The sequence below is a fragment of the Pristis pectinata genome, chromosome 3, assembly GCF_009764475.1.
Source record: "Pristis pectinata isolate sPriPec2 chromosome 3, sPriPec2.1.pri, whole genome shotgun sequence".
Classification (NCBI taxonomy): Eukaryota; Metazoa; Chordata; class Chondrichthyes; order Rhinopristiformes; family Pristidae; genus Pristis; species Pristis pectinata.
This window is the reverse complement of record NC_067407.1, coordinates 2,939,966-2,954,122: the sequence shown is the minus strand read 5'-3', so window position 1 is coordinate 2,954,122 and position 14,157 is coordinate 2,939,966. Positions and strand designations below refer to the sequence as shown.

General features: G+C 39.7%; 1 protein-coding gene across 4 annotated transcripts in view; it reads right to left on the bottom strand.

Moving 5' to 3' along the window:
- Positions 1-14,157, bottom strand: part of syde2 (synapse defective 1, Rho GTPase, homolog 2 (C. elegans)) — a 100,130-nt gene that overhangs the window by 72,685 nt on the left and 13,288 nt on the right. For all 4 annotated transcript variants that reach the window (XM_052013090.1, XM_052013088.1, XM_052013089.1 and 1 more), the window contains one exon: positions 12,362-13,051. In XM_052013090.1, the coding sequence (XP_051869050.1) occupies positions 12,362-13,051 (690 nt within the window). The remainder of the gene's footprint in view (positions 1-12,361; positions 13,052-14,157) is intronic.

The following is a 14,157-nucleotide window of genomic DNA, read 5'->3' as shown; positions in this document are numbered from 1 at the left end:
TTCTCAGTAACGGTAAGACTGGATTGTTCTAAAAGAACATCAGGTTCACCAATATCCTCAGGGGAGAAAATCTACTCTTCTTGCCCAAGTCTGTCCAGACCTATAGGAATGTAATGGAATCTTAAAATATCTACTGGTAGAGACCAGCAAGCCACTTCATTCAGGACAGTTAGGGATGGGCGATGAATGCTGACCTTGCTGTGATGGCCACACTGTTTAAAAAAAAGCAAATTAAAAGAAAGTTCCTCCCATGTTCACATATTCAGAAATACAATTACACTGGTTCCTAAACAAACAGGTTCGGAACCTACTCTTCAGTTGATTCCTTCCTGGCACTTCCATTTCATGCCATCATTTCTTTTAGCAAACTTGATGTGCAAATACTGGATGATGTGATCTGCCAATTATCTCGACTAAGGCAATACACTCCTTATCACAAAGTGTTTCATTCACATACAGAGCCAAGGAGTACTGTAAAAGTTAGAAATATTGTTAAAATACTCAGGATAGGCAGCAACTGTGCAGAGTTACAGAGCAATAATGGGTATTTCCAGAAGTTTTACTTAGATTTCCAGCATCTGTAGCATTTTACTTTGAGCTTTGATAAGCCTGCTTCATTACTGATTTGTTACAGACACTGCAGTACAAAGAGCAGAATGCCTGAAATAGCTGAAGAGATCAGAATCTGTTTTATAGAACACTACAGCACAGTACAGGCCCTTCGGCCCACAATGTTGTACCGACATTTTATCCTGCTCTAAGATCTATCTAACCCTTCCCTCCCACATAGCCCATTTCTCTATCATTTATGTATCTAAGAGTCTCTTAAATGTCCCTAATGTATCTGCCCCCTCAACCTCTGCCAGCAGTGCATTCCACATACCCACCACTGTGTAAATAAAAACTTACCCCTGACATCGCCCTTATACCTTCCTCCAATCACCTTAAAATTATGTCCCCTCGTGTTAGCCATCCATTTCCACCCTGGGAAAAAGTCTCTTAACTGACCACTCGATCTACGCCTCTTATCATCTTGTACACCTCTATCAAGTCACCTCTCATCCTCCTTCTCTCCAAAGAGAAAAACCCTAGCTCTCTCAACCTATCTTCAAGACATCCTCTCCAATCCAGACAACATCCTAGTAAATCTCCTCTGCACCCTCTCTAAAGCTTCCACATCCTTCCTATAATGAGGCGACCAGAACTGAACACAATACTCCAAGTGTGGTCTGACCAGAGTTCTATAGAGCTGCAACATCACCTCACGGCTCTTGAACTAATATCCCAACTAATGAAGGCCAACACTCCATACACCTTCTTAACAACCCTATCGACCTGCGTCGCCACCTTGAGGGGTCTATGGACATGGGCCCCAAGATCCCTCTGTTCCTCCACACTGCTAAGTCCTGCTATTAACCTTGTATTCTGCCTTCAAATTCGATCTCCCGAAGTGTATCACTTCACAATTATCCAGGTTGAACTCCATCTGCCACTTCTCAGCCCAGCTCTGCATTCTATCAATATCCTGTTGTAATTTACAACAACCTTCTACACTATCCACAACACCACCAACCTTTGTATCATCAGCAAACTTACTAACCCACCCTTCCATATCCCCATCTAAGTCATTTATAAAAATCACAAAGAACAGGGGTCCCAGAACAGATCCCTGCGGAACACCACTGGTCACCGACCTCCAGGCAGAATATGCTCCATCTACAACCACCCTCTGTCTTCTATGAGCGAGCCAATTCTGAATCCACACAGCCAAGTTTCCCTGGATCCCATGCCTCCTGACTTTCTGAATGAGCCTTCCACGAGGAACCTTATCAAACACCTTTCTAAAATCCATGTACACCACATCCACTGCTCTACCTTCATCAATATGCTTTATATCCTCAAAGAATTCAATCAGGCTCAGGAGGCACGACCTGCCCCTCACAAAGCCATGCTGACTGTCTCTAATCAGCCTAGGCTTCTCTAAATGCCCATAAATCCTGTCTCTAAGAATCTTCTCCAGTAATTTGCCCACCATTGAAGTAAGACTCACTGGTCTTTAATTCCCAGGGTTATCCCTACTTCCTTTCTTAAACAAAGGAACAACATTTACCACCCTCCAATCATCCAGCACTACTCCTGTGGCCAGTGAGGATGCAAAGATCATTGCCAAAGGTGCGGCAATCTCTTCCCTAGCTTCCCATAATAACCTTGGATATATCCCATCCGGCCCTGGTGACTTATCTATCCTAATGTCTTTCAATAGTTCCAGTACACCCTCTTTCCTCGCATTGACATGCCCTAGCATATCAGTCTGTCATATGCCATCCTCACAAACATCAAGGTCTCTCTCTCTTTCTCTCTGGTAAATACCAAAGCAAAGTATTCATTAAGGATCTCCCCTACCTCTTTGACTCCAGGCACATTTTCTCTTTTATCCCTGATTGGTCCTACCCTCACTCTAGTCATCCTCTTATTCTTCACGTACATTTAGAAGGCCTTGGGGTTTTCCTTGATCCTACTCGCCAAGGACTTCTTATGCCCCCTTCTAGCTCTCCCAAGTCCATTCTTAAGCTCCCTCCTGGCTACCTTGTAACTCTCCAGAGCCCTGTTTGATCCATGTTTTCTAAACCTCAGGTAAGCTTCTTTCTTCCTCTTCACAAGATATTCTACATCTCATGTCAACCATGGTTCCTTCACTCTACCATCCTTACCCTGCCTCAATGGGACAAACTTATCCAGAGCCCCATGCGAGTATTCCTTAAACAACATCCACATTTCCACTGTGCACTTCCCCAAGAACATCTGTTCCCAATTTATGCTCCCAAATTCTTGCCTAATAGCATCATAATTCCCCCTCTCCCAGTTAAATACTTTCCCATATCGTCTGCTCCTATCTCTCTCCAAGGCTATGGTAAAGGTCAAGGAGTTATGGTCACTATCTCTAAAATGCTCTCCCACCAAGTGATCTGAAACCTGATCAGGCTCATTGCCTGGTACTAGGTCCAATATGGCCTCTCCTCTAGTTGGCCTGTCCACATACTGTGTCAGGAATCCTTCCCGTTATCACCAAACAAACTCCGTCCCATCTATTCCCTTTACACTAAGGAGGTGCCAATCAATATTTGGGAAGTTGAAATCACCCATAAGAACCCTATTATTTTTGCACCTCTCCAAAATCTGCCTCCTGATCTGCTCCTCAGCATCTGTGCTGCTATTGGGGGGGGGGGGGGGGGTCTGTAGAATACACCCAATAGAGTGATCACTCCCTTTCTGTTTGATTTCTACCCACAATGACTCAGTGGACTCAGTTTTGATAGCATTCAGGTCTGCAACATTTTCAAACAACAACATGGATTCCTCAAAATGTTACACTTTAAGACATCCCAATCTGATGAACAGATTCAATAAATATGTTCTAGAGATCTGAAAATGTGCAACTCCTCCATCCTCAAAGCAAGCTCCAAGACAAGCCAGTGGCTCATGGCACAGATCATTAAGACCAAAAACCAACTAACCCCACCCCTCCCCCCCCCCACCTTTTTGCATCACTCTCCCTCCAAATCTCATTGGACACCAACAATTTCTGCAATTTTGTACAAGTGCCGTCTATACCTGCCAGGTGATCCAAGTTCTCTGCCAATTAGTTATTTCCACAGGAACCAAAATAACATATATAAAAAAATAATCAGGGACAGATTATAGTTCAGATCTTCAAATGGACCCACAATCAGTCAAGCATTTGCAACACTTCATCTGTTCTGGAAGATTGCCAAAACACACTACTCTGCAAAAGCCAAACCATATCAATCCCATCCAGCCTCTCACATATGGAGCCAGGATGTCCATCAATTCTAGCAACCAAATACTAATTTTTTTATAAATCACAACCACGACGGAGAAACTTAATTTCAAAGCCATCAAAAGCATGTCCCCAGGGTATTATCGTAAAATCAGAGGATTTGAAAGTTTTTTTTAAGTGGGGAGGCTGCAGAAAAATTTGCAGACATGCATCTCTGAATTAGGAAAAATTTGGTAATCTTCCAAAGATTAAGTAATGCAAAATGAACTAATTGTATATGTCATGAAATCTGTTGAAAAAGGATTTTTAAATTGTACACACAAAAAGCATCTTGAATGGAATACACAAAATGAATATTTACTTTGAAAAACAATTGCATTGCACAAGGATTTAAATGAAGATTATGTAAATTGCAGAAATTGTGGCCTTTAACAGGTTACCCCAAATCACAACACTAACTCTAAAATCAATTCCAAAAGGGTTCTTACCGAAATGCATCAATATAATTGTAATTTCATACTTTAGCTTAAATACTATTGTCACATTTGAAAGAATGAGGATAAGGACAATTTGCAAAGTTATGCTATCAAACTCTACAACTGGTACTGCACTACTTAAAAAAAACATTTGCTGTTCATGCCCTTTTCCCTCGCTATTTCACTTTTAATCTGATTTTAAATCTAATTTAACCCAAGTCTCAGTGGGAAAGCATTTTGGGAACAGTGATCATAATTCTATATTTTAAGATAGTTATGGATAAGACTCGTCTTGAAGTGCTAAACTGGGGAAAATCAAAAATCAGATTTATTATCACAGATTATGTGAAATTTGTTTTGCAGCAGCAGTACAGTGCAATTACACAAGGCTAATTACAACAGTATTCTGTGGGAATTGGCAAAAGTAGATTGGGAGCAACTGTTTAGAGGCAAATCCATATCTGACATTTGACAGTCTTTCAAAGGCCAGTCGGTTACAGTTCAGCATGTTCCTGCAAAGATAAATGGATGACAAAGTTTGAGAACCTTGGTCAAAAGATATCGCAAGTTTAGTCAAAAAGTAAAAGGAATAACATGCAAGGTTTAGGAAGCTGAAATTCAACAAGACCCTTGAGAAATATAAATGTGGGAAAGCACTTAAATAAGGAATTACGAGGGCTAAAAAGGGGCCATGAAATGACTTTGGCAAGTAGAATTAAGGAGAATCCAGATGCATCATGGCTTGGTACTGCAAATGCTCTGTTCAGAACCGCAATAAACTGCAGAGACTTGCGGACACAGCTCAGCACATCACAGAAACCAGCCTCCCCTCCATGGATTCTGCCCACAGTCTGCTGCCTCTGTAGAGCAGCCAACCTAATCAAAGGTCCCTCCCACCCCATACATTCTTCTTCCCCTCCCATCAGGCAGAAGATACAAAAGCCTGAAAGCATATACCACCAGACTCAAGGACAGCTTCTATCCCACTGTTAACACTTTTGAATGGTCCCCTAGTATGATAAAATGGACATTTGGCCTCAATCTACCTTAAGGCCTTGTATGTTATGGTCTGCCTGTACTGCACTCTGTAACTGTAACACTTTATTCTGCATTCTGTTATTGTTTTACCTTGTACTATCTCAATGTTCTGAAGTAATGAAATGATCTGTATGATGGGATGCAAAATAGTTTCTTACTGTGCATCAGTACATGTGACAATAATAAACCAATTTACCAAATGAGTTTTGAAAGATCCACAAAGTCCAAATTAACCAATTCTACATTTCTGTACTATCAATTTACATCGAAATAAGTTACCAATGATCAACGAAAACATTTAAAAGCTTTGATATTACTTTGGAAATAGAAGAACCAATGAGTTAATAGCAGGAATCCTTCATGTTTATTCATTCTGCTAGGGATGCAATATTCAGACAAGTGGACAGTATTAATCGACAAATTGTGTCCTCTGACAAACCAATCCATAATTTCGAAAAAGTACTGGTCGCAAACTATTATTCACTGCTCAGTCACAATAAATTAATGCTGGAAGAGATGAAAGGATTCTCAGATCTAGTGAGAGAATCAGGAAAGTTCTATCCATTCTGTTGAATTTATAATTCACCTCAAGAAGGCAGAGAGAACCACGTGCATCTAGCTTGCTCCAATATTTAATAAAATCATGGCTAACTATACTCTTGGCCTCAATTCTACTTGTCTGACTGATCACAAGTCTTGATTTTCTTCCAGCCTAAAAATGTCTCATCCTTAAATAAACCGTGACCATTCGCAGGTCACTAGATAGAGCATTCAAAAAAAAAATCACCACAGACAAAATTCACCCTCATCTCAAACTTAAACAGTGGATCTTTGATACAATGCCCCCGCCCCGAGTTCTAGACTTAGTCAAGCAGAAATGCCTCTACAACATCTGCTGTCAAGCCTCCTCAAAACCTGTGCACCTCAATAAGCTCCCCTCTCATTGATCCCAACTCTATAGACTAAAGCTCATTTTGCTCAAGACAACTCCTCCATTCTAGGAATTAACCTGGTGAACCTTCACTACACTGCCTCAAAGATCATCTTTTCTTCTAAAAGGCCTAAAAATGGTCTCAAGGTGAAAAAACAGGTGCAGAAAATCTGAACAAGATGTTGGATATACTCAACAGATCAGGCAGCAACTATGGAGGACGAGTTAACATTTCAGGTCTAATGTTTTGCCCACTCACATAGCCAATGCACATCCTGTGCAAATGGATCCTTCCTCAATATAGTTTCTCCACAAATCCTCAAGACACCAATTAAGAACATCACTTGAGTATGCTCAGGAAAGTGGTGTTCTAATGGTAGACAGGGAGCACCAAAAACAACAACACAGGAATCCTTTTCTCACTTGTTCTTCAGACTGTTGCCACAGACCAAAAGATGATATTGGTGGAAATTCTAGCAATTTCCACTTTACAAGTAGTAAACATGCAAGGTTTAAAGCAGTCAGTCAGCACCATGAGGAGCTGCACTACATTGTTGCTCTGAAAGTTCCCAATTTAGAACCATGTTCCAATCAGACCCCATGTGCATTATCATACTGAAAGGAATTCTAATGAAATGTCAAACCCAAGATCCACGAAGTGTGCCCAGCCAAATTCCTTCAACCATCTTGACACAAGTAAGTTATGAGGCAGCATCTACACTAGGCTTAAAATACAACTGCCGAGAGGTGTTCAGGGGATGTATGAAAGCACAAACTATTCTCCACAAACCCACAGAGCTCAAGTTTCATTCAAGCAGATTAAAAAAAGTATACTGCCGGCAAACAGATTGTAGAATTATTTCAGAGTAATTTTCTAATTAGGTCTTGGCTAGTAGTTAATGCAGGACAAGAACTCCCCATATGCATTGAAAGATTAAATTAGTCAAAGAAGTTGTTAGGAATTGTCCTGTGCCAAGTATCAGCTGCTAGCAACATAGGGAGCCTTTATTAGTAACATATTTATTACTGGCACATTTCAGAAAATAAGCCAGCTGTGTTTTGAAATTGTGGTAGGCAGAGTTTCAAGGCCAAAGGATGAAATATTCAAATTCATATGGTAACAGTTGTACAAAAATGCTTAGATAAATAACTGCATTGATAATTTGAGAGCCACTTAACAGAAAATTACCTTTAGAAAAAAATCTTCACCATTTTCCCACCCCGCGAACATTTCCCCACGTTTATATGGATATGGTATTTAGTTTGCAGACTCAAATTACCTTCACCATGGTGAACAGCAAGAGATAATTCAATCAGGATTTAGGGCAGATCAACAGGTCAGTCATTATCCGATTCCACAATTAGAGTTTCAGGCTCACTATACTGCAATGCCCACTGGAGTGTATGCAAAGTGATCAGTGCCCCTTTCCAGCATAGAGATTAAAAGCCTCAATCTCCCAAATGGCTAGTATTTTACATTCCCAGTTTCAAGAGGGGAGGTCAGATGGAATTTAAAAAATGCCTAGTTTCCTGTTTGACTGCTGCTGAAAATCATTTCCATATGATAGTCAAGTTCTCAGCATGACTGTTTTGCTTCAACTTTAAGGAGATATATCTGATTTCAATGCATGTTGTCCAGCAAACACATGAGTTCATTTGTCACGTTAAATCTAACCAACGACAGCAGACAAGGAATTTAGCATTTTGTACTGAAGAGTTTACATGCGACTGCAATATACTCAAATAATAAATAAACTATAGAGTGTGCTAATATTTCAAAACTGCAGCCAGTTTGAAGTACATGAACATTCTATACCTCTACAGAATGGAGCTCATGCTCAAGTTTGTTGTGAACTGCTGCAAATAGTTTTCATAGAATTGGTAAAGACTTCTCCGAAGTGAAATTAATCCAAGAAATACCTGATTCAGAAAGCTCAAACATTTTGGCATTTCTGAAAACAGATGTGCCATTTAAAGACCACTGAACAGATTGCTCTTAATCTATTACTAAGAATCTTTCTCCTACATAAATTAGGCTCAAATAATTTGCTCAAATTTGAAACCTACGAATATTTACATGTTTTTGATAGCATTACAGTTTCAGTCCATGTGAACTGCAGCAAGGTCAAAAATTCAAAAAATATTCCCTCATGGTCCAAAATACAAAGACTGCAAGGAGAGAGGGGCTGCTTGGTAGGAGATGAGGGGGCAGAGAAGAGGGGGAAAAAGTTGGAAGTCACAAATCAATCTCCAAAGTGTAAACTTAAAAAGGTTTGAAAATATAAATGTGGGTGCATACAATTCAATTTTCAAAACACAATTTACAGAACACAAATGGGAGTAGGCTATTCAGTCCCTTATGGATGCTCTGTTATTAAGATCACAACTGATCAGTGCATCCACTATTTCCATTGGCGCCTTCAAACACCTAGGATGATCATTGAGTCCTGCAGATTATTCATCTTTAGTTCTATTAATTCTGCCGAAACTGTTAAACTCATCATGCCCATCAGACCTGTAGTCCTTCAGTATTACCAAAAGATAGTCTCTTCTGTGAGAATAGGCAACTTAAATTTCTCTGCCGTTACTTCTCCTTTCAACACCTTGGCCCTCCTTGCTAAGTTATATTTTGTTTCCCTCCCAATCCTCAGTCTAACTTTTTTTTGGCAACATTATATCAAAGGCTTACAGCTATTATCTTCAACTTCTCTTAATAGCTACTGCTAGATCACTTTTTCTGTTGTGTTAGTGCCTTAAGAGACAACTATTAATTCTCTAAAAGTTAACCATTGCTCATTTACTGTCATACTGTTTCCCCAAATTAGTTATCACAAATCTCATGCCAATCTAGCTGCTCTATTCAATCTTCACACGAATTTCATTATGATCAGTTTCCTCAAGGACCTCTCAACTGCCAGATTAACTAATTGCACAATACTTAATCCAAAGTAGCTCATTCCCTCAACATTAGAGTCAGCGAGAGGCAGAGTTGTAAAGAGGTACAGAAGTGAAACAGGCCATCAAGTCCATGCCAATGTTTTTGCCCAACTACACTAATCCATTTACCCGCATTAGGTCCATATTCTATGTCTTGCCTATTCAAGTGCCTGTCTAAATGTTTCTTAAATACAGTGACTGTATTCAATCCCACCATCATGTCTAGCAAATTCCAGACATCAACCACACAAAAAAAACACACAAATTCATTTTAAAACTCCTTCCTCTCACCTTAAGTCTGTGCCTTGTTTTTTTAAAAAAATACCCCTACCATGGGAAAAGGATTCTATCAACTACATCTATGCTGCTTATAATTTTATACAATTATCAGGTCATCCCTCAGCCTCCTTCGCCCCAGGGAAAACAAGCCCAGCTTATCCACACTCACCCATTACTAAAGTCCTCCAATCCAGGCAACATCCTGGTGAATCTCCTGTGCTATCACTTCCTTATGGTGTGGTGATCAGAACTGCACACAATATTCCAAACGTGACCTAACCAGTGTTTTGTAAAGTTGCAACATGACATCCAAACTTTTATATTCTATGCCCGAAACCACAAAGACAATCACGCCATGTCTTCTTAACCACCTTATCTACCCAAGTTGCCACTTTCAGAGAAGTGTGGACTTGAACCTCAAGATTCCTCCCTTCATCAACATTCCTTGGCATCCTACCAGTTACTCTACATGTCCTACCACTATTGGACTTCCCAAATTTGCATCACCTCACTTGTTCACCTGCCAACATCCCACCCAATTTTCCATCTGATCTATATCCTGCTGTAGCCTAAGACAATCTTTCATGTTTCTACAACGTGACCAACTTTGGTGTCAACCGTAAACTTACTAATCATACTTCAACATTCACATTCAAGTTGTTAATACACATCACAAACAATGACCCCAGCATCAACCCCTGCAGTACAGCACTGGTCACAAACTAGCATGTATTCGTCATGGAAGATTGGAAGTCTATGTTACCCATCCTCAAACATTTTGCCCCACTGTTATCCTGGTAAATCTGCACTGCATATCTCCAAGACAATGGAATGCATTAAATACTTCAAAAGTAGTCTAAATCAGAGCCAAAAATGTTTCAAAAGAATCCTTTTAAAATTGTTGTATGCTCATGTTCTTAATTTAAATAGTTATGGCCAAATTCTCCACTGCAGCAAATACACAGATCCCCATCAATTCCCACCAATAACAAGATAATGCAATTATATAATAATTCTCAGTCATTCTATTCCCCAAATACCAAGTAGACTGGACTTGAAAATGAAAAGGTTTGTAGACAATGAAATTGAAGAACCAAAATTATAAGCACTTCAAAAGGGAGCCATTAAAAAAGGCATCAGCCTAGGCTTAGTGGACAGCAACTTCACATCAAGATGAGGGATGTGCAATGCAGATCCCAAGTGGTGCTGCAATACCCAACACATCTTTTAATAAAGACGTTAAACCATGATGTCTGCTTACTCAAGATCAATGTAAAGAATATTATTTCAATGAGTAAGGAAGTAATTTCTGAGACAAGAGATTCTGCAGATGCTGGTGTCATTGCCAATATGTATCCCTTAAACCAATCTCTAAAGCCGATCAGATTGTTTACCTGATGCAAATTAGCTGCCAGATTTGCCACACAACACCCAAAAACAATATAATTTCAAGATTAAGTCAGTCATTTTCTTTATAACGGCAACCCTTAATCCCAAATTCAAAGGAGGTAATAAATATGGGCTTAAACCTACTTATGGTGAAAGCTAAAATCTCCAATTTGTTTTATTAAAATGTCAATGGAGAAACTTAAACTACTGATGTTACAGCAAATTTAACCCCAATGAGGATATCCTTAGAAGGCAACAGAAGAATTGGAGCAGTTGTTAATAAAAGGTTGTCCAAGGATAAAGTGGAGCATAGATCAGTGGAAAGTTGGGCTGAGCAGTGGCAGATGGAATTTAGAAGTGAGAGGTAATGCACTTTGGGAAGTTCTGGTAGGGCATTTAGAACATAAAACATTTGCAGCACATTACAGGTCCTTCGGCCCACAATGTTGTGCCAACATCTTATCCTGCTCTAATATCTATCTAACCCTTCCCTCCCACATAGCCACATGAATGACAGAAAAATGGAGGTCTATCTTAAATGTCCCTAATGTATCTGCTCCCACAACCTCTGCCAGCAGTGCATTCCACACATCCACTACCGTGTAAAAAGAACTTTCCTCTGACATCCCCCTTATACCTTCCTCCGATCACTTTAAAATTATGCCTCTTCATGTTAGCCATTTTCACCCTGGGAGAAAGTCTCTGACTGTCCACTTGATCTATGCCTCTTATCGTCTTGTACACCTCTATCAAGTTAGAGTATTTGGAGTAAATAAGGACCTTAGGAGCACTGATGTACCTTGGGATGCAAGTCCATGTATCACTGAAAATGGTGACATGGGTGGTTCAGCATTTGATGTGCCTGCCTTCACAAGCTGATGTATTGAACACAAGAGTTGGAATGTTGCTGTTGTACAAACCATTGGTTAGACTACATGTGGAGTATTGTGTACAGTCCTGATCGCCACACTACAGGAATAACATGCTAACAATAGAAAGTGCAGAAGAGATTCACTAGGATGTTGCCTGCAATGGCATATAGTTACAAGAAGGCTGAAAGGTAAACAGAGGTTTATAAAAATGAGGGACATCGACAGGATAGAGAGTCAGAGTCTTTCCCTCCCCCCAGTGAAGGGGAGCCTAGAACTAGAAGCCTCAGATTTAAGGTGAGAGGAGAGAAACTTAAAGGAGATCTAAGGAGCAAGTATTGGTTATCTCGAATGAGCTGCTAGAGCTGGATATAACTACAACATTTAAAATGCATTTTGAGTTACTTCACAAGGAAAAATAGCAAGACACTATCGCAGGCAAAGTGGATAAACATCACAGTTGGCATGGACCAGAAGGGCCTGCTTTTGGTCCATGACAACAGGGCTGTACAATACCACCAGACAATTCCAAGGGGACTGGGCAAGTGACATATTTATTTTTTAAATTCCACTTACTTCTTTAACACCAAACTTTAATATTTTATGGACCAAGGTGCCCCAATATGCTACATAAATGGCTTACTTGAAGTTGAAGGTTTGTGTACACAGCTCTCCTCCATATTTGTCCCACTGCAAGATCTGCACACACACATCTGCCTCTGCAGCTGCACACATTCTGTGGAACTTGTAGAATTCACAAAATTTGCCCGATTCACATCAATCGCTGGAGTTATCTGGATTTCCCTCATGTTTTCAGAGCAATTTGCAGAGATTCCCAAGATTACTTGTCCTTTAACCAAATCACCAACAGGCAATGAGGGCGATTTCATCTGCATACCGTCTGAAATTTCAGCCAGACAACTGCCAGGAAGGGACTGTATTTGTGGTATATCAACTTCTTCATCTTCCGGGATGGGATTATACCATATCTCCCCCTCATCATCTGCATCATTTTCTTCACTATGATCCAAAGTAATCTTTGTAGCAATTCTGCGGTTATTTTGTTGGGCAGACTCTTGAGGTAAAATTGCAGGCTGTTGTCTGCTTTCTTGCAAGGGGCTTGGACCAGTCACATGGTTTGTTAGCTCTGATGATACAGGGGCATTGGCTTCTTCATTCAAATAAGGGTTCAGAGTGCTTTGCTGCAGCCAGTTTCTTTTTTTGGACACTGTAATGTTGTTTACGTGTGGCCTGTAGTCATTGATCTTGTTAGCTTCAGAGGTTTTCAATTCTCTCCTGATTTTTGAAGAGGCATGTACATTTTCAATGAAATCTGTAACCAGGAATGAAAAATCAGCTCAGTGCAGCAGTGAAAACATTAATTTACAAAAGATTCAAAGTATTGTCACACAACTTATAACATTCCATTGCTTGCAATTCAAAATATTTACCAAAATTAAAACACTCAACTGTGTACTGTATGGAATTAGATTGTCGAAAGCCACAGGTTACAGCTGGTGAATGGAAGCAACATGGCAAATTACCGAAGCATTTCTTTATTCAATTGTTGCATACGTAAAGCTCAAATTCCAGAACTAAAACTCTACTCCCTTTAATGTCATTATCCTTACAAGGCTTGGGAATTGTTACTACAATCTAATTTTATTTGCTGAAATAACAGGAAAAAGATCTTTTTTAAAAAAGGGAAAACATACATTTCTTGAAAGAAATATGCCAGTGGCTTATGTTTGAACAATTCACAGACTCACTCATTTCAAACCACTTCAGGACCTTCAACAGATGGCAAAAAAAATAAATGCGACATCAAATAATCCACTTGTGCTTGGTTAAAAGGAATTTAGGGTTGCCATGTCCTGTGCATAGTCAAGTCACCTTGACAAAAATCTGTTTACTTCCATTCTCTGTGTGGCTGACTATATCACATAATACTGCCTTCTAGGCAAATACTTTCACAGGAATGCAATGGTCACAAAACACAAGTGCTGCAACACTTTGGTATATTACTACTTTTTAAGGCACCACAAATTTTACAAGCACGTTTATGCTTGCACTACATTCCAGCAGAATCCAGATAACAGATTCTTTCCCAATGCTGATATTATCAGGTAAATTTTACCAAACATATACTTAGCTCAGAAATTAACCCACAATTGAACCATTCTGAATGGAAATAACCTCTTAAAAGTGCATGCTAGCTCATTGGCAGATGGCATGCTTTTCATTCATATGCATGTCTGCACAAGCAAGTTGAAAATACTAAACAATTATCATGTAATCAAAGTTCTTGTTGCTTCAAATCAGCATAGTCCGCATGCAATAAGATGCTGATAGATAACTACTGTTTCCCATAAAAGCTCCTTTAACACCTAGAGAAAATGCAAAAGCTTTTCAAATACTTAGTCCTGCTTTCTTACTAGC